The sequence below is a fragment of the Capsicum annuum genome, chromosome 12 (assembly GCF_002878395.1).
Source record: "Capsicum annuum cultivar UCD-10X-F1 chromosome 12, UCD10Xv1.1, whole genome shotgun sequence".
NCBI lineage: Eukaryota > Viridiplantae > Streptophyta > Magnoliopsida > Solanales > Solanaceae > Capsicum > Capsicum annuum.
In genome coordinates this window covers 22,044,223-22,066,023 of record NC_061122.1, presented here as the reverse complement: position 1 = coordinate 22,066,023, position 21,801 = coordinate 22,044,223, and the positions used below count along the sequence as shown (strand labels likewise).

The window sequence follows — 21,801 nt, the reverse complement described above, 5'->3', positions numbered from 1 at the left end:
GCATTTTTATTGAAACTGGCCGAAAAAGCAAAGTGCAAACTTACTAAATTTCTATATGGCTTGAAACAGGTACCAAAGCAATGACATGATTTGATTGTTGCATGATTGATAATGACTTTAAAACAAATGAGTGTAGAAATTGCATATATCTTAAGTCTTGAAATAATTCGCATGTTATTATTTGTTTATATGTTGATGATTTATTAATTTTTGGCTCTAACAGAAATGTTATTGGAGAGACTAAAAACATTCTTAGACATCATTTTGATATGAAAGATCTTCGTGAGAAAAATTTAATTCTAGGAATAAAAATTACTAGAACAAGTGATAGAATTTTTCGTGACCAGTCAAATTATATTGAGAAAATTTTAAAAATATATAATTTCCTTGATTGCAAGCATGTTGTAATTCCATTTGATTCTAGTGTTCACTTGTTTTCTATTGAAAGTGAAAATGATGTTATAAATCAAAAGAAATATGCTAGCATAATTGGAAGTTTGAGATATGTGATTGATTGCATTAAGTCTGATATTGCATATGCAGTAGGAGTACTTAACAGGTTTACTAGCAAGCCAGTTAATGGACATTGGCATGTTATATCGAGAGTAATGAAATAATTAATTGGAACAAAAAATTGTGATTTGTTTTATAAAAAATATCCTGTTGTACTTAAAGACTTTTGTGATGCTGACTAAAACACTTTATCAGATAATTCCTTATCTACGACTGGTTATATTTTCTTTACTTTGGGTGATGGTGCTATTTTGTGAGAAATCTAAAAAATAAACTATTTTTGGTAACTCTACCATGGAGGCTGAACTAATTGCTTAGCTTCAGCTAGTGAGGAAAAGAATTGATTGAGAGATTTGTTATCTCAAATATCTTATTTTGAAAAATTAATTCCTCCTATTTTAATTTATTGTGATAGCATCGCTGCAATTGATAGAGTTCAAAATTACTATTACAATGATAAATCCAGACTTATAAGGAGAAAACACAATAATATGTCATCATATTTGACAAATGGTACCATTATGTTGATTATGTTAATCTTGTGAAAATCTTGCAGATCCATTGACTAAGGATTTAGCAAGAGAAAAGGTCTGGAGCACATCAAAGGGATGAGGGTTCGTAAAGATAGTCACACAATCAAAGAGCCCAACGGGGTAGAAGCGGAAAATACCTAAGACTAAACTTTTTCTTTCAACTTGAACCAAGAGGAGACAAGCAAATCAAGAAAAACAAAGTAATATGGCAGAAAATGAATTACCACACAAATGTGATAGGGAAAGAATAAAGGCAATAACACAAGACATCAAATTTACGTGGAAAACCCTTTGTTGTGAAGAGTAAAATACTACGGGACCAAACCTCCACTATAATACCAAAGAGTTACAATATTGTCCTCCAAAATGACCACCAAACAAGTACCAAGCAACAAGAAACAATACATAAACCACAGCACCAAACACTAGAGAAATAAAAGAGTGAAAGCACCAAAAATGCAGTTACTGTTCGAGAATGAAGAATAGGAGCTACAGGCCACCAAATCAAGCTCCGTCAGTTTATAATCAAAGATTGAGATAAGAGGGACAAGCAGTCCAAAAATCATCTTAATCGGATAAAAAATAAAGCAGAAATCACAATTTGAAGTTGACAGTTGAGGCTGAAATTTAGGTGCGAAAATCAGCTTTGTTTTTCTCTTTTTGGCTTCTGAAAACTCTCTTTTTGTGATGGTGAATAAGACCTAAAAAGATCAATATATATGCTCCATAGTAATGGACCTATGGGTAAAAGTGGACTAGTCTAAATTGGGCTTCATTTATCCACATAGGAAGGAAAAAAATCCAATAACCCAACAATTCTCTCCCTCCCAACTATGTGGAGGAGACCGCCATCCCGACGATGATGCAACAATTTTCAAACTTCCCTCTTGGCAAAGATTTAGTCATCATGTCGGAACCATTAGCATTCATATGAATCTTCTTAAATTCAAGCAACTTAGAATCCAACACATCCCGAATCCAATGGTATCTCACATCAATGTGTTTAGACCGACTATGAAATGTAGAAATCTTGCCAAGATGTATGATACTTTAACTGTCGCAATGAAGCACATACCTCTCTTGAGCACAACCAAGTTCCCCCAGAATCTCTTTATCCAAAGAAATTCTTTACAAGCTTCAACGGCAGCAATAAGCTCAGCTTCTGTAGTAGATAGAGCAACATATTTTTGCAACCTAGATTGCCAAGACACAGCTCCCTCTACAAAAGTAACCAAATACCCTGAAGTAGACTTGCGAGTGTAAACATCACCGGTGATATCTGAATCAGTATGACCACAAAGAATAGGCTTTCTTGTACCAAAACACAAACTCAGACTAGAAGTGCCACAAAGATATCTCATAATCCACTTCACAATATTCCAATGTTCTCTTCCTAGATTAGAAAGAAAACGACTAACAACACAAACAGCATGAGCAATATCGGGTCTTGTGCAAACATCAAACTACCAACAGCTGAAGCATAAGGAACTTTCTTCATATCTTCTTTCTCATCATCACTGGAAAGACATTGCTTCGTGCTCAACTTGAAGTGCATAGCTAAAGGTGTACTGACAACCTTAGCCTTGTCCATGTTAAACCTTCGAAGTACTTTATGAATATACTTCTCTTGTGATAACCACAACTTCTTGGCCTTTCTATCATGGACAATCTGCATGTCAAGAATCTACTTTGCTGGTCCTAAGTCTTTCATAGAAAAAGACTTACTCAACTCTTGCTTCAACTTTTGAATCCTGCAAGCATTATGACCAACAACAAGCATGCCATCAACATAAAGCAACATAATAATAAAGTCACCATCAGAGAATTTTTGCACAGAAATACAATGGTCTGAAGTAGTCTTCTTGAAGCCCTACTGACTCATAAAGGAACCAAACTTCCTGTACCACTGCCTAGGACCTTGTTTCAAACCATACAAGCTCTTATTCAATTTGCAAACATAATTCTCTTTTCCCTTCACTTCAAAACCTTCGGGTTGCTCCATATAAATTTCTTTATCTATGTAACCATGGAGAAAAGCAGTTTTAAGATCCATTTGCTCAATGTCTAAATCTAGACTTGTAGCTAAGCCTAGAACTACACGAATGGATGACATCTTTATAACCAGAGAAAATATCTTATCAAAATCAACTCCGTTTTTCTGGTTAAATCCCTTCACAACCAATCTAGCTTTGTACCATGGAATTGGATTACCATCTTCATTCTTCACCCAAAAAACCCACCTATTTTTCAAAGCTTTTTTGTCTTTAGGAAGCTTAACCAAATCAAAGGTATGATTATCATGCAAAGATTTAATTTCATCTTCCATAGCATCAAACCACTTTTGTTTTTCTTCACTTTCCATGGCCTCATCAAGACTCTCAGGTTCTCCCCCATCAGTCAAGAGTACATACTCATTGGGAGAATAACGAGATGAAGGTATTCTCTCTATAATAGATCATCTGAGAGAACTCTCTAGAACATTAACAACTGGTTGCTGATCAACCATATCAACTTGCACTGGAGCATTAACAATATCATACTGGTCATTCTGAACATGATTATCATCTTTATTATCAACTTGATTTTCATTATCATGAAGATTTTCTTCGGGAGTAGTAGTCAAAGGAACTGGATCAACATCAACTAGACTTTCACTACTCTGAGAATCAACCTTCTCAGCTTTGTCAAAATCTTCAATTGCTCGGTCTTTAAAGAACACAACATCACGGCTTCTAACAAGTTTCTTCTCAACTGGATCATAGAAATGATAGCCAAATTCATCTTGACCATAACTAATAAAGATGAACTGCCTAGGTTTAACATCCACCTTTGACCTTTCATCCTTAGGAATATGCAAAAAAGATTTACACCCAAAGACTCTAAGATGATCATAAGAAACATTTTTACCAGACCAAACTCTGTCAGGGACATCACCATTCAAAGCAATAATAGGAGATAAATTAATAACATAAACAACCGTATTAAGTGCTTCTTCCCAAAAGGAATCTGGCAGCTTAGCATCTGAAAGCATACATCTAACCCTCTCAACTAGTGTTCTGTTCATCCTCTCTGCTAAGTCATTCAACTGAGGAGTCTTTGGAGGAGTTTTCTGATGCCGAATATCGTTCTCTCTGCAATATCTATCAAAAAGACCAATATACTCACCAATATTATCTGAATGGATGTATTTCAATTTCTTCCCTGTCTGTCTTTCAATCAAGGCCTGAAAATTCTTGAACACATCAAGTACTTGATCCTTGGACTTCAAAGGAAATACCCAGAGTTTGCAAGAATGATTATCAATAAAAGTCACAAAGTAAAGTACACCACCATGACACCTTACTTTAAAAGGACTGCACAAATCAGAATGCATCAACTCCAGCAAATCGAGCTTTCTTGAAGGCGGATGACTCTGAAAAGAAACTCTTTTCTGTTTACCGGCTAAGCAATGAACACACTTCTTTAACTTTGCTTGTTTTACTCCAGAAAGAAAATTTTTCTTAGTCAAACTATCAATCCCCTTCTCACTCATATGACTCAACCTTCTATACCACAATTCTGATGAAATATCATTCTCCACCAAGTTTATCAAGCCTCTAGAAGTAGAGCCCTGAAATACGTACAAGTTAGACAACTTTTCACCTCGAGCCATAATCATCGAACCTCTAGTAAGCTTCCACTGGCCAGCATCAAGGGTATTAACATAACCCTCATCATCAAGACTTTCTACAGAAATCAAATTCAGGCGAACATCTGGAGCATGCTTGACATTATTGAGAACTAGTTTGGAACCATTGTTACTTTTAAAACAAATCGTGCCATTGCCAAGTACTTTAACTTCATTATTATTGCCCATTTTCAACATCCCAAAATTACCTAGAGTATAAGAAGAAAATAATTCCTTCTTTGGCGCAACATGAGATGTAGCACCATAATTCACAAACTAGCTAGACTCATCGCGAACAAGATTAGTGGCATTCTCACCACAAGCAACAAGAAGAGCATCATTAGCAACAACAGCAACACGATTTTCATTATCGTCTTTTTTCTTTTGTCGTCTTATATCTCTCTTATGCTTGTAACAATATTTCATGATATGCCCCTTTTTGTTGCAATAGTCACATGTAACATTCTTGAATTTGGACCTTGACTTTCTTCTACTTGTATCTCTATTATTTGAATCTCTGGACTTGTTTCTTTCCCTTTCTTCAGTAACCAAAACATCAGAGTGTGAAGATGAAGAAGATGAGGCCTGAGATTTTTTTCTCATATCTTCATTCAAGACATCACTCTTAACATATTCCATAGTTACAATACCACTGGGAGCAGAATTAGTCAAAGAAACTCGAAGATTTTTCCAAGAGTCAGACAGAGTATTAAAAAGCCAAAGTCCCTGAATTTCTTCATCGAACTTTACACCCATTCCAGAAAGCTGGCCAAAGACACCCTAAAAATCATTAATATGATCAGAAATAGGACTGCCCTCTTTATACCTGATATTCATCAATTGCTTAAGCAGAAACAACTTGTTATTGCAAGTCTTCGAAGCATAAAGTGTCTCGAACTTGTCCCACAAACTTCTAACATTCACAATATAATTTCTAACATTATCTTCAACCCATTGTCTAATATAGCCACAAACCTGTAAGTGCTCAAATTTCCAATCCTCATCTGTCATGGATTCAGGTTTAGTAGATGCAAACACAAGTAGATGTATTTTCTTGACAAATAAAAGATCTTTCATCTTGCCTTTCCAAGTATGATAGTTACTGCTATTCAAACACACCATCTTGCTCATATTTGTCTTCATCATTCAAATCTACAATCAACTACAACCAACACTCTGATACAACTTATTAGGAAAGACGGGTACACAATCAAAGAGCCCGATGAGGTAGCAGCGAAAAATATTCAAGACTAAACTTTCCCTTTCAACTTGAACCAAGAGAAGACAAGCCAACCAAGCAAAAAAAAAGTAATATGGCATCAAATGAATTACCACACAAATGCAATAGGGCAAGAATAAAGGCAATCACACAAGACACCAAATTTACATGGAAAATTCTTCGGTGTAAAGAGTAAAAAACCGCGGGATCAAACCTCCAATATAATCACCAAAGAGTTACAATATTGTCCTCCAAAATGGCCACCAAAAAAGTGCCAAACAACAAGAAACAATACATAAACCACAGCACCAAACACTAGAGAAATAAAGGAGTGAAAGCATAAAAAATGCAGCTACTGTTTGGGAATGAAGAACAGGAGATACAGGCTACCAAATCAATCTATGTCAGTTCTTAATCAAATATTGAGATGAGATAAATAATCATTCCAAAAATCAGCTCAATCGGACAAGAAACGAAGCGGGAATCGCAATTTGAAGTTGACAATTGTGGCTGAAATTTAGGTGCGAAAATCAATTTTATTTTTCTCTCTTTGGCTGCTGAAAACTCTCTTTTTGTGATGGTGAATAAGAACTAAAAAGATCAATATATATGCCCCATATTAATGGGCCTATGGGCAAAAGTGGGTTGATCTAAATTAGGCTTCATTTATCCACATAGCAAGAAAAAAAAACCCAATAACCCAACAATTCTCCGCCTCCCGACTATGTGGAGGAGACCGCCATCCCGACGATCATGCAACAATATTCAAACTTCCCTTTTGGCAAAACTTTAGTCATCATGTTGGAACTATTATCATCTGTATGAATCTTCTCAAGTTCAAGCAACTTAGAATCCAACACATCCCGAATCCAATGGTATCTCACATCAATGTGTTTAGACCAACCATGAAAAATAGGATTCTTGACAAGATGTATGGCACTTTGACTATCGCAATGAAGCACATACCTCTCTTGAGCACAATCAAGTTCCCCAAAGAATCTCTTCATCTAAAGTAATTCTTTACAAGCTTCAATGACAGCAATAAGCTCAGCTTCTGTAGTAGATAGAGCAATACATTTTTGCAACCTAGATTGCCAAGACACAGCTCCCCCTATAAAAGTAATCAAATACCCTAAAGTAGACTTGGGAGTATTAACATCACCAGCCATATCTGAATCAGTATGACCACAAAGAATAGGCTTTCCTGTACCAAAACACAAACTCAGACTAGAAGTGCCACAAAGATATATCATAATTCACTTCATAGTATTCCAATGTTCTCTTCCCAGATTAGAAAGAAAACGGCTAACAACACCAACAACATGAGCAATATCCGATCTTGTGCAAACCATTACAAACATCATCACTGGAAGGACACTGCTTCATGCTCAACTTGAAGTGCATAACTAAAGGTGTACTGACAACCTTAGCCTTGTCCATGTTAAACCTTCGAAGTACTTTATGAATATACTTCTCTTGTGATAACCACAACTTCTTGGACTTTCTGTCACAGACAATCTGCATGTCAAGAATCTGCTTTCCTGATCCTAAGTCTTTCATAGAAAAAGACTTACTCAACTCTTGCTTCAACTTTTGAATCCTGCAAGCATTATGACCAACAGCAAGCATGTCATCAACATAAAGCAACACCTTTGTTTTTCTCTCTTTAGTTGCTGAAAACTCTCTTTTGTGATGGTGAATAAGATCTAAAAAGATCAATATATATGCCTCATAGTAATGGGCCCATGGGCAAAAATGGGTTGGTCCAAATTGGGATTCATTTATCCACATAGGAAGGAAAAAAGCCCAATAACCCAACAATGAGATTGAAGTCTATAAATTCTTAAGTCGTATGCCAGAAAACCCAGTCTGGTGACTAAAGATCTTATAACCAGGTTCAATGGGAAAAACGAATCACACATGACTTGTTATGAAAAATGCACTATTTTATTTATCCCTCCCTATAGCGTGAGTGCATTTACCTGTAATGATTGTGAGGTTGAGTTTAGAAAAATCTTGATGAAAATCTGTAGCTCGTATGAGTGGGGTGCTAAAATTACAGGAGCACTCTCAACAGATTTTTCCTATGTGAGTGTGGAGGTAGGCGACTTCCTATGAGAACTAGGCTCATTCTTAAAGACACTCATGAAATCGGGATAGCACAAGGCCGTAATGTGTTGTCTATTAAGATCATGTCAACGCCTTAACTATTATGTGTAAGCAGTAATTTTTTATTTTCTTTAAGCAGTCATAGTTCAAGACTTCAAGTCTGAGATCACTATGACTCTGGAGTAAAAATTATTGTTTTACTAAGTAAAGGTTTAATGCAGAGCACACCATCATTATGCATGATAGTCTTTCTTCGATTAGTAGACTCTCTTGTTAATATTAAATTGAGTGGAGAATTAACGATTTTAAACATTTTAATATTAACTTAATTTATATATTATAATGATTTAGATAGTGTCAGTAAGTGTGGTATAACTCCATCAGTTGCACATCCATTTTGTGCCATTTATGTCTATAATTTGGACGTTTGGAGGCATGCAATATGTGTCATTCTCTTCTAACCTTTACACTGCCACAGCATGCAACCTCTTTAATCCCACTAGTTTTTTTTTTTTAGGACAATTATTCATTGTGAGTTAGTGGTAAGAATGTGGACATAAATTTTTTATAACTTTTATTACTTCTATTATTATTTTCTTCGTTACTTTTTTAACTCTTGTAACATATAGGTCATTGATCTTCCCTCTTTATTATTTATTTATTCTTCCTATCATTGCATGAAAGATTTCCTCACCTATAAATAGTGATGACCTTGCATGTTTTTTTAGTACAAGATAATATAGAATTTACAAAATTTAGTAAAAAGAGAATTTATTAGTTAAAGGGGGGTGTTCTTTTTGTTGAACTGTTGTATCGAGGGAACAAGTCAAGAAGATTACTGCTGGATCGATGAAACAATTTGTTGTAGTGGGCTTGAATCTCTTTAAAGAAATTGAGATTTCCGCGCCTCAACCGAAGAATAAAAGAAGATATATTTCTTTATTTTCTTCACTTGTAATTTTCAGTTGTAATTTTATTTTAATTTCGCCAACATAATCCTTATTTTAGCTCAAATAACCTTTGGACGGGTAAATAATTTTGATGCATCTATACCTCATTATGCTAAGGAAATTATGTATGCACCTCTTCTTCCCTATATGTCGTCGTAGAGGAAGAAGGAGCAAAAGATTTAATTTAAATTACGTCCAGGATTAGTATTTGAACAGAAAAGTATATATATAAGATATGGTTGCTCACACAATAACCACTCTTCACCTTCTATTCTTAGGTTACTAATTTGAGTCATTAAAGGAGCAAAAATGAAAGCTCCTGGGAAAGAAAAAAAAAGCAGATAATATATTCAACACGTATATTAATTAGTGCAGCAAGGTTTCATTTTCAGGTACTATTGTTTAAAGGACTATAAGTGCGATAACAAATTCCTCACAAATGATGGAAAAGATCCTCCACCAACCCCCAAACCCTCCCCCCAAAACAAAGAAGAAAGAAAAAAGAATAAAGAATAAATTTAAATATCTCAAGTCAAACCAGGCAGAAAGGGGGATGTTTAGGACTCCATTAAAAAAAATATATACAGATTAAGTGTTTGTTCGGTACGAGAAAAATATTGGCAAATTTTTCTACGAAAAAAGTTGTGTTTATTTTTTTTTTTTTTTTATTACGTACATAAAAAAAATATTTTTTAGAAAAAATATATGTATATTTAACATAAACAATGAGAGCAATAGGATAAGAAGGTGTAGCAAGAAAAAAAAAACTGATTCTTTTTAAAAAACAAACATAAATAATTACGACTTTCTTTTTTGGAGGGGGCGGGAGGGTGGCTGATTTGAGGTGGGGTCAAGAGATGGGGTAAGAAAAAAATTTTGAAATTTATTTGAAAAATAAATTTAAAAAAATTAAATATTTTGTTTTATTGGAGGAGGGAGGGTGGCCTGGTATAGGGTCATGATAATGGGGTGGGATTTGAGATAGGGGATAGGAAGGATGGGGGGAAGGTGATTTTGAGAATAGTATAAACATTACAATTTGTTTTTCCAACTTTGATTAAGGAAGTCATTTTTCTTATTTGGAGTAACTTATTTTCGTAGAGAAAATATTTTTCAAGATTTTTAACGAAACGAACATGAGAAAATAAAAAAATATTTTTTAAAAAATATTTCCTTCGTACCGAACACACCCAATGATTTAATTCTTTTTATGCATACATATACTATACACTAAATTTTTAAATATTACAAAAATTGACTTGACACTCCCTTAAGAAAATATTTACTATGGATTTATTTAATCAAATTAATCTTATTAATTATACTTTGAAAATATAAATTTGAGTAATGCACTTCGTTTAATCATTTAATGGTAAGGGCTGTATTGAAAAAATATAATAAAAATATTCGTGATTTCATAAAAGAGACAAGTAGATTGAAACGAATATTTTAAAAAAAATGGTCAACTATTTTGAAAAGAAAAAGTAATTTCCTTTTACGTATTTACTGTTTTAAATTTTGTACTCATATCCCCTCGTTGAAATTTCAGCTCCCCCATGATGGTTAGTGAAAAGGGGTAAATTTTTATAAATAAAAAGGAAGTTAAAAAACGTGAGGCAGTAGAGAAATCAAGTTACCTTGACATCCTGGCCCGATATATGGATTGCCTTCATAACCTGGGTTACAACTGCACCTATAACCACCAAGGCTAGTGTCCGAATCAACGCACTGGCTATTATTCAGGCAAGCATAATCGTTACTTTTGTGTGCTTCAGCACACCTAAGAGTTCCAATAGCCCAATCTAACACAATAGGGACATTACCCAAAATCTTGTTTACAAATTTAAGGTCACTAAGATCTTGTAGACCCTTGAATTGGAATCGACTGGCCTCACCAAGAAATGAATAGCCACATGGATTGAAAGACCAGACTCCAGTGTGATTTTGTTTCGAACTTTGCATTGTTGTGTTGAAAAATTTCAAGCCTTTTGGTATTGGTATTTGGCAGCAACCAGCACCCATACATCTCCCTTCAGCGACGTTACTGGGACTAATACAGACTGTGGGGCAGCCATTAGCAAAGTCACTTCCAAATATTATAGCAGCTTCATCACAGCCAACAACGGTGAACCTGCATAGGCAAATTCAAAATTTAAATTCAGCAAGTTTAGGGTGCAAGGAGAAGACAAAGTCAACTCTTTTTGTAGTACGCAACCCTCACACTCAGAAGTTTAAATGGATTGAGTTATGGCTAGTTTGTTGACTTAGTAATGGACTGAACGCGAAATGAACCGTCCATTTATGGGGTCAAAATAGTGTAACCCGGCAGATCAAATGTAATTCACGAAATCACACTCTTTTATATATGTGTTGATTGTAACAAAATACATTCAATGACCTTGAAATGGCTGGTGTTAGAATTTTGATCTCGTGCTTGTTTTAAAGGGCAAATCTTTCAGGCCAAAAGTCAAATGTATTATCCGCGAAGTAAACTTTGTTAAACTTGAAATTTTGTCATGAAATAATAAATTATCCATTTTTTAAGGTCATTTTTGTAACTCATGTTAGGTGATTTACAAGATTATCCCGGGAATTGAATGATCTTAAGCTTTTGACTCCGCTCGTCTCATAGGAAAACATCAAGTTCCACAAACTTCAATTTTTATCTTGAAAATTTGTCTACGGAGAACTACCCCTTTTCAAGGACATTTAATTTCCTGCTTGAGAATCCAAACTTACATTAACCCAAGCAAACTTAACTCTAGTCATTTTCCATTTATTGATACTCTCTTCTTTTCTTTTTATTTGCTTCATTTGGGTTGTATTTGTATTCATAAACACTTGCTCCTTGAATCTTTCAATAATAGTTTGAACAATTTTTTTTTATTATGTCCATGTTCAATAAATATAATCATTATTGATTTGAAAAAAAGGTACTTCCTTTGTTTCAAAAAGAATGACCTAGATTAACTTGACAAGGAGTTTAAGAAAATAAAAAATACTTTTGAATCTTGTGGTTTTAAATTAAAATTATATCAAATGTACCAAAATGCCTTTTAATTTTATGGTCTTAAAATGTCATGTGGAAAGTTGAATTAAAAATACGGAATTTAAGAAAATAAAAAATATTTTTGAATCTTATGGTTCTAAATTAAAATTATGTCAAATGTACCAAAATGTCTTTTAATTTTATGGTCTTAAAATGCCATGTGGAAAGTTGAATTAAAAACATTGCCAAAAAAGGAAAGGGTCATTCTTTTTTAAACAAACTAAAAAGGAAAGTAGGTCATTCTTTTTTAAATTGAGGGAGTGTAAAATTTAATTAGGGATATATTGGCAAAATTTATTTTTGCTTTATAGGAGTAAAGGTTTTATTAAGGTGTATGTCCAACCCAATGAAGCAAATATTTTCTCCATTTCGTATTAGTTGATCTTCTTTCAAAAACTGTTTGTTTTAATTTAGTTGTTCAAATTCTAAAATCAAGAGTATTTTATACATATGTTTTTTTTGCCATTGATAGGAATACTTAATACATCCACAATTTTTAAAATTATTGAATTGTGCACAAATGAGATTTCAATTCTCAAATCAAAATTAAATGATTATTACTAGTTTCAATTATAAATACTCAATATTCTAGACGTAATGCATGGAATGGAGTAATATGTATCAAATTTCAATGGTTATTCATTGCATTAATTGTTGCACTTTAAAAGGCATACAATGGTAAATATGTAAAATGCATCTCTATTTATTGATCTTTTAATGGGTGTGTCAAGTAATACAAGCCAAATTGGCTCCACTCTTTTGGGATCTATGCTTCAACGACCAAACCTAAGGATCCACGACTTGATTATCCTAGGAAAGCAAATATGTGATTGGAGGATAGCTAAGGAAGGAGATACATTTGATTATATCTTCAAGGGAATAATGAGCAATATCGCATTGGGATAATAGCTTGGGCCTCGGAGAGCATAGGCACAACCATGCGGCTATTTGGGCTTGTGGGTCACTTTTGGACCCATTGTCATAAGTATTTGACTTTTGGGTCAGATTTAGACCCAATTAGCATTTAGAGTCACTTTTGGATCCAATTGTAATAAATGACCCATAGCCTATAAATAGCTAGGACTCTCTTCATTTTAGGAAAGATGATTTTGGATGAATGTATGCACTTGCGAGTGTTTTATTGAAGCTTGTTAGGAGCTTTATAGATTGTTGAGGAACGTGAGTTGCTCGAAATTTGATTTCTGTGAGGTCTTCGTAAGAGGTTGGTTCTTGTGGTAATTGGTAGGAATGTCTTGGGTTTTGATATACTCTTTGGTTTTCCTCTCTTTATCTTTTTGTGTCAATCTATCTTTCCTTTTATTTTTACTTGTATTGTTTCATTTCATTGTTTTCTTGTGTTTGCGTGTTGTTTTCGTTTTCGTAGTTTTTTCTTGTATCATTTGATATAAGAGCAGAGCTTGATTACGTTTCCACGAAGTCAATCTTGGATCTATTTATGTCGAAAAATCAAAATATTCACTATTTATATTTTTAGATCTAGGTCAAATTTTGATTCTTTGATTTTGTTGTTTTGTTTTATTTTTAGAGTTAGATTCTTGTTCCCTAACACTATTAGGGTCTCGAATTTGAGCTCAATCAGAGTTAAATCGGAGAATCTACTATTGTTGAGAAGCTCAAGTTTGAAGATTGAAAGTGGATTTTGAAATCTGAAATTTTTAAGAATTTGAGCAAAATGAGGTTTGAAATGTGATTAGGAAGTGGAAAAAAGTTTAGGTTCAAAATTTCATCGCATTCCAAGTAAGGGTTGAAGAGTTAGAGATTTTTGAGTTCCTAGTGTTCTTGAGGAGATTCAAATCTTCATCTTGTATTTTCTTCAAAAAGTTGGTGTTTGATCCTAAAAGGAGGAAGAAAAAGTGTACAAAAACGTTGTTACAAAGCACCTTTTGAAGATCCTAAAGAATATTCCAAAGAAGAGGCCACAGGGGGACCATTGGAAGTACAAAATGATACAATTTTTGCCCCATTTGCAAGTTGTTCAGTCAATCTGCCTTTGCTACCTTAGACCTGCGTTTGGGATGCTTCCATATATCTAAAGTAGGTCAAACCAGTAATGGAACTTCCAGCTGCATCCAACCTGCCTTCAACCTGCGCCCAACATGCTGCCACACCTCAAAACAGTCCCCTCTATGTTTGGCATGCATTTGATGTGTGCCAAGGTTGCCTAGAACACCTCAAACACAGCTCAAATCCTATTGAACACATATCAACTCTCTAGACTTCATTTTTTTAAGGTTAAATCCATTAAATTTATCTCTTAATTTCTCCTTTCATCTCTTTGATTCTTAACATTAATTAACAATACCTACTCAATCTACTTAGTTGTTTAATTAGTTTTTGTCGGTTCTTCTTCGTGTTATACTTCTTTGTTCATTTTGTTCATTTGTTTTCTTGGTTTAACTTTTGAATTCAAGTTCTTTACTGATTAATTAGTTTTTGAGTCTATTTTCCTTTTTATTCTTTTTTGTGTGTTTTATCATTTCTTTCTTTGTCAACATCATCGAGTCAAGTGATTTAACTTTCAAATGAACCATCAATAGTTGCTTCATTTTTTCTCAATTGTGCTAAAAAATTATGGATGAAACAACTCTTGATAGCCTCTTGGAGGTAATCCTAGGGATGCGACAAGATATGAAACAAATGGCTAAGGAAATGTCAAACATGAATGAGAAGTTGTCGATCATCGATTGTGGATTAGAAAGGATGGAGGGTAGGATGGCAAATATTGGAGAGCGTTTAAAGACATCTTATTCTACTCCTCAACCCCATGCCAAACTCTATCAAACCTACCAAATACGACACAAGTTTCACAAACTATTGTATGACCACTCCAAATCCAAATTGAAAAACACAATTCCAACATTGGGCCTGCATTACTCACTAGTTACCATGATACTAGCATTTTACCTAGTACCACTCCTTCATTTGTGCAGGTTCATGAACAAATGATCTCAGCGAATGATGCAAGGAGGATTCCTTATGAAGACGAGCCTAACGGAGTTCTTACCAAATGATTTCAAGCTAGGGAGGTATGGTGACAAGTTGATAAAAGAGTTGGATTCGAGGACAAATCCTCTTTAAGAAATGGAGGATGATGCAAGACAAATTGACTCCACTCTTTTGGGATCTATGCTTCAAGGACCAAATCTAAGGATCCCCGACTTGATCATCCTAAGGAAACAAATACGTGATTGGAGGATGGCTTGGGAAGAAGCTATGTTTGATCATATCTTCCAACGGAATAATGAGCAACATCATATTTGAATAATAGCTTGGGTCTCGGAGAGCATAGGCGCAAATATATGGCGATTTAATTTGGGCTTGTGGGTCACCTTTGGGCCCGTAGTCATGAATATTTGACTTTGGATAGCTTTTAGGTCACTTTGCGACTCAATTAGCATTTAGGGTTACTTTTCGTCCCAATTATAATAAATGACCCTTGGCCTATAAATAGCTAGGACTCTCTTCATTTTAGGAAAGATGATCTTGGATGAATGCATGCATTTGCGAGTGCGTTTATTGAAACTTGTTGGGAGTTTTATGGATTGTTGAGAAACGTAGGTTGCTCGGGATTCCATTCCCGTGAGGTTCTCGTAAGAGGTTGGTGCTTATGGTAAATGATAGTAAGGTCTTAGAGTTTGATATACCCTTTGATTTCCTTCTCTTTATTTCTTTGTGTCAATCTATCTATCTTTTGTTTTATCCGTACTTGTTTCGTTTCATTATTTTCTTGTGTTTGTGTGTTGTGTAAAATACATCTCTATTTATTGATCTTTTAGTGGGCGTGTCAAATCCATAGGGGTCAACTAATCCGAAACGGAGGGAGTAAAAAGGAATGGAGGGAGTATGACATATTTGACCCAACATGACCATTTAAACCGTGCAATTATTATATATACTAGATATTGGTGTCTATGACAGCACAGGCCAACATATGTCCCTTTTTGTTTTATCTCTATTTAAGTGGCACAAATGAAATTTAAAAAGTCAACCAAATTATTTGTATGATATTTAAATATTATAAATTATTAATTATTGATTTATATGACATAGTTTTCAGTTACTATATGTTACTCTATTTGACCCAATTTATGTGGCTTTGATAGAACATTTGAAAGAATCAATCAAATTTGTTATGTAGTTTTCAATATTTTAAGCTGTTGATTATTATAATTTATACGACTTTCAAGATAATTTTCAAGTAATATATGTTACTCCCTCTATTCCATAATAGTTTTCACAAAAATTTTAAATAATATATCTCAATTTATGTTGCACTGATAGAATTTTGAGTCAATCAAACTTTTTTATGTGTCTTCAAATAATTTAAATTATTAATTATTATAATTTATAAAAACTTTACATAATTTGTAAATATATAATTAATTAAATTAAAATGAAAATTTTCAATTACAAAAATGTTCTCGATCATAATCAGGCAGCTGTAACCATACATGTAGTAAAACATTTTGTATAAGCATATATGATTCAAGCAGAAAGCCAAAGCCATATATATTGGTGTGCAATATGTACCTGTTGAGAGTAGAGAAACTGTAAGGACTTGAAGTTCCTAAACTCATCCAAGCAGGATCATTTTGAAGCAACATTCCTGTAGATGAATAACACCTCCGATTTATGGTACTTGATATGCGCATTTCAGCATCCGAGATTTCATAGACTGGAATGTTCCATATGAAAGGTGTCGAAAAACCTGTTGTATTAGTGACACAGTTGATTTCGAAATTCGAATTTAAGGCACAACCAGATCCTAAGCCAATCCCGAAAGGGTACGGAACTGTAAGGTTCCCACACTTTTGCGGACATCCTGGTTTTGTGATTGTAGCAGCTTTAGTGATTGTCGGGGTGGCGTTGGGTGGCAGAGAAGTGGTGTTTGTGGGAGGAGGACGAGTGGTGGTGGGAGGAGGAGAAGTGGTGTTAGTGGGGATAATTTGGGCCGTGGCTAATGTAACAATGAGCGCAAAGGAAATAAAAAAGGGGAGTTGGAAAGAAAACATAGCTACTTGCCTAAGCTGCATGTTTTGTTTTTTAAAGATAGTAATGGAAATGGCAAGCATGAATTGAGCAGAGGGGTTTCATATATAGAACTAAGATAAAAATGACGTTTGACCGTGAGATACTAGTATAAAATTCCTAGTGGTCACTAATCAACTAATTACAATTTCAACGGAACTTTGTTTTCTTTTTCTGATCATTATGATTGTGAATGACAATGAGGCATGATTAGATGATACTATCGACTACGTTGACAATTGTATAGTTTTTTCTTTTTAATAATGTGCCCATCAAACTGCAAAGACTTTGACAAAATCAAAGTCAACGAGAAATGACTAAGAAAAAGAATCATTAGAAATAATGCAGGTTATGTTGAAATACTTTAAAGAAAATTCACCAAGATCACATTTAAATTATTGGACAGAGATTCAAAATTAGAAGAATAATAGTGTCGCACTCTTTTCTTACGAAAAAAAGGGAATTTTATTATTAAAGTAACTAAAAGAGAATGTTTCGAAAAAGGATTTTTCAATTAAACTCCAGAGTCACCACTTGACATTGTTTGGTATGCCAAGTCACCTTTTTAAATTTCTTTTCCAAAACCAGTTGACACTTAAAACTGATCGACGAATAGAAATTTCGATTAAGGAATTTTGTTGACCGGGGAGAAGGTGTTAGGCATCACTCGATCCCATGGTTCGACCATGGCTGCTCTGTTAGGTTATATCGGCTAATATGACACTATGAGATAATAAACTCACAAAGAAACACATACGCAAACAAACAACAAATAGAGTTACGAAAAATAATGTCCAGTCCAATTAATACAGTCCCAAAAATGAAAAAAAAAAGTACTGAAATAAAACCCTAAACTAATTTAAAAACTACCCTAAACTATGCTCTACCCAATGCCTTGGGCCTTGTCATGAACATCCTCCGCGTACATAATACTTCGGGACATTCCCGGGAGAATAAGTACAATTTATCTAGGAGCATCCCCAGATAGAATGAATACATTTGAGTGAATGCAATAAACTAAACCAAGCAAATCAAATCAATAATTCGGCAATCTATAAATCCTAAGATTGCCTACCCAACCTACCATTTGCCTACCAATTTTGACCTAAACATGATACTATCGAGTGCAAATTAATAGCAAATAACAAATTAAATGAAACCACTTGTGTTATGAGTTAATCAATTTTCAACCCTCTCCCGAATCATTGAATTGTCTAATTAAATCACCACATCAAATTAAGGCATCAAACACCACCAAATCGAATTGCTCATAGCCAAAATCATAGAGCTAATGCCAGCAACATTCAAAGAAAAATAAGTTAATAGAGAGAGAATGGACCTTTTTGAAGAGGAGATAATTTTCTCAAGACCGGAGCTCGACGAACAATGTAACCTCAACTAACCTTGAACCCTATTATCTCAAACTTGCTTGAAAAAACCCCAATTAATCCAACTGACCCATTTCTATTTTGGTTGTTTTTCGATGGGACTTCACCGGAATCAATTGAAATGGATCAATTTTGGTTGATTTTTTCACTGACTTTGTTATTTCTGGTGGAATTTGATCAAAAAATGGGGATGAAAGTGGTTGTTCGATGTGAGTTTGGTCAGAACCAGCGGTGGATTTACCGTCAGAACCATAACATATGATAACTAGGGGGTTTCTGATGGAGTAGGTTGAAACACCCTGGGTTCTGGTCCTTGTAAATTTCTTGAGTCTTGAGCTTTCTGGTCATCATATGACTCACCGTACTAGTCGTATGGTGTGGGTATGGGTTAGGTGACCCAACTCATAAGGTGTCCAGTGTCTGGTGGTTGGGTTTCTATTGTGGTTACGGGCTGGTGGTGATGAGTCGTATGTTCATGATGCGAGAAGTATAGGCCCAACAGTATATTTTCCAGTGTCTAGCCTTGATGTTCTGATTAGGATATTACTTGAAGGGTACTTGTCGTATGGTGATGGTACGAGTTAGGCTAAGGAGTCATATGTTGGACAGAATGTGGTGTTCAACTTTCTGGTCAAGTTATGATTGGAGGGTACCACTCGTATAGTGTGAATACAATTTGAGGGATCCAATCATACCTACCTGTGGGATTTTTACAGTTTAAGTTGGGGGTATTCTTGACATTTCCCCCTAATAACTCCTTTTGACCCCATGATATAAAACACCTTTGGAGGCTTTCTTAACCTATTATTCACAATCAAACACTCTCTAAACACTCTCAAATCTCTCTCAAGCTCTTGGTTCAAGAAAGGCTAGGGTTTTCTTCAAGGCAATCAATTAAGTATCTAAATGGTTGTTTCTCTCCGTGTCCCTTGTTGTCTAAGGCATGTTACTCCTACCTCATTGTTAGTTCAACTGAAAGTATGTTTGATGAATGATTTTTATGATACTATTGTGATAATGTTTGGGTTTTAAAATATAGGTTGGGAATTTTGGTTGTTCTTGGTTGGATAATGTCTTCTCATGTTTTTCTTATGGTTTTTATGTTATAATTGTGGTTTGAAAATTTGGATACATGGGAATGGTCAATTGATACTTGATTTTAGTTTTGAAAATCTTATGCCCTCAACTTGTTTGTTAAAATGCCTATGAGAATAATTTTGTCACATAGTTTGACTACTATTGAAAACTTTGCATTGTATAATATGGTAATGGAACTTAAATTGGCTTGGTTGATTTCAAAATGATTTGGAAAGGACTTGATGTCCATAGTTTTGGTTTAATTGGAGATCTTGTGGGGTACATGGAAATCCCCCAAGTGTTGGCTGATGACATTGCTTGCAAGCTATAGCCGGTATGACGATACCACTTCATAATGCCTTGATAATTGACTCTTGGAATTGGTGGTTTAGTTATGTGCTAAATATTTTAATTGGACAATAATGTCGGGTTATAATAGCTAACTGTGAGGTGTGAGTTCGGTGAACGGACACTGAAAACTCATGTTTGTCAACATGAGGGTCGGTCATGGTGACCATATGCTTGTGGGGTACGTGAAAATCCCTCAAGTTATACGTATATATGTATCATGGAGGGCGAAGGATACACAGGAATCCCCGGCCCATATGATATCTCTGGTTAGTGCGGCTACACGCATTGGAGCCCATTTAGGGGGTAACACTATGCCCATATAGTCCATGGGTGGATTATGACGGTAAAGCTATACAACCCAAGTTAAAAGTTCTAAATGCATGCTAAACCCGTGTAACATCCCGAGACTACCCCTAGTCATCACACGATGCTTACGACCCCGAAGGACCACAAGCTAACCCATGAATGATATCTGTTGTGAGTACTGAATAATAATATCGTAATTAATGCAGAAAAAAGGGCTGAAATGCCATAAGGTTCAAGACATCTGAAATACTGATAAAATATAACATCTGTAAAACTGACTACTGTCTGACACTAATAAAAAACTGCCAAAAAGCGACGGACAGGGTTGCTTTAAAAAGCGACGAGAAAAGTTGGCCGTCGCTTTTTTAGTTTAATATTAATTTTTATTTATTTTTTATTAAAAGCGACGACCAACGTCTTAATATCCGTCATTTTTTTTTGCTGATTTTTGTGCCAATTAATTAAAAAATAATTTATAACATTTTTTTTTTAATAAAAGCGACGGACAACGTCGTAATTTATTAAAACATAATAATTTTTTTTAAAAAAAGCGATGAAGTCCGTCAATTTTTAAATTTAATTTTTGTCTTTTCTATTTTTATTAAAAGCGACGGATATTTTTTAAAATATTAATTCTAAAAAATCGACGTTGTTCTTCACAATTTGTAATTATTTTTAATTTTTTACAAAAAGCGACAAACAACGTCGCTTTTGTTAAAATTAAATAAAAATTAATTTTTTGAAAAACGACGTTTTCCTTTGCTTTTTAAATTTATTTTTTATTTTGTTTATTTTTATTAAAGCGACGGACAACTTCGCAATAATTTTTATTTTCTAAAATTTTAATTCTAGAAAAGCGACGCTGTCCGTCGCAATTGGCAATTATTTTTAATTTTTCTTTATTTTAAAAAAAGCGACTGACAACGTCTTTTTTGTATAAAAATTAATTTTTTAAAAAAGCGACGTTGTCCGTAGCTTTTTAAAATTAATTTTTATTCTGTTTATTTTTATTAAAAGCGACGGACAACGTCGCTATAATTTTTTTTAAAAATATTAATTCTATAAATGTGACTCTGTCCGTCGCAATTTGTAATTATTTTTAATTTTTCTTTATTTTTAGAAAAAGCAACGGAAACCGTCGTTTTTTTAAAAACTAAATAAAAATTATTTTTTTGAAAAGCGACATTGTCCGTCGCTTTTTAAATTTAATTTTTATTTTTATTTATTTTTATTAAATGCGAAGGACAATGTCACTATAATTTTTATTTTTTAAAATATTAATTCTAGAAAAGCGATGTCGTCCATCAAAATTTGTAAATATTTTTAATTTTTCTTTATTTTTTTTAAAAAGCGACGGACAACATCGCTATGGTTAAAACTAAATAAATTAACTTTATGAAAACGACACTGTCCTTCGATATTTGATTTTGAATTTACTATTAAATAAATAATTTTTATACTATAAAAAAGTTAAATGTTTTCAATTATATATTGAATACATTAATACCATATGATCGATAGATAAAAATAAAATATATTGTTGAAGTTATAATATAATAATATAAGCTAAATTAAACGATAATTTATCAT

At 34.0% G+C, this 21,801-nt stretch overlaps 1 protein-coding gene across 1 annotated transcript in view; it reads right to left on the bottom strand.

The window, feature by feature from the left end:
- The window catches only part of LOC107854639 (wall-associated receptor kinase 2), a 29,682-nt gene extending 12,439 nt beyond the window's left edge, over window positions 1-17,243 (bottom strand). The window contains exons 1-2 of the mRNA XM_047400867.1: window positions 16,592-17,243; window positions 10,629-11,122 (exon numbers count right to left, since the gene is read on the bottom strand). Coding sequence (XP_047256823.1) covers window positions 10,629-11,122; window positions 16,592-17,133 — 1,036 coding nt within the window. The 5' untranslated portion in view covers window positions 17,134-17,243. The remainder of the gene's footprint in view (window positions 1-10,628; window positions 11,123-16,591) is intronic.
- Window positions 17,244-21,801: the final 4,558 nt, after the last annotated feature.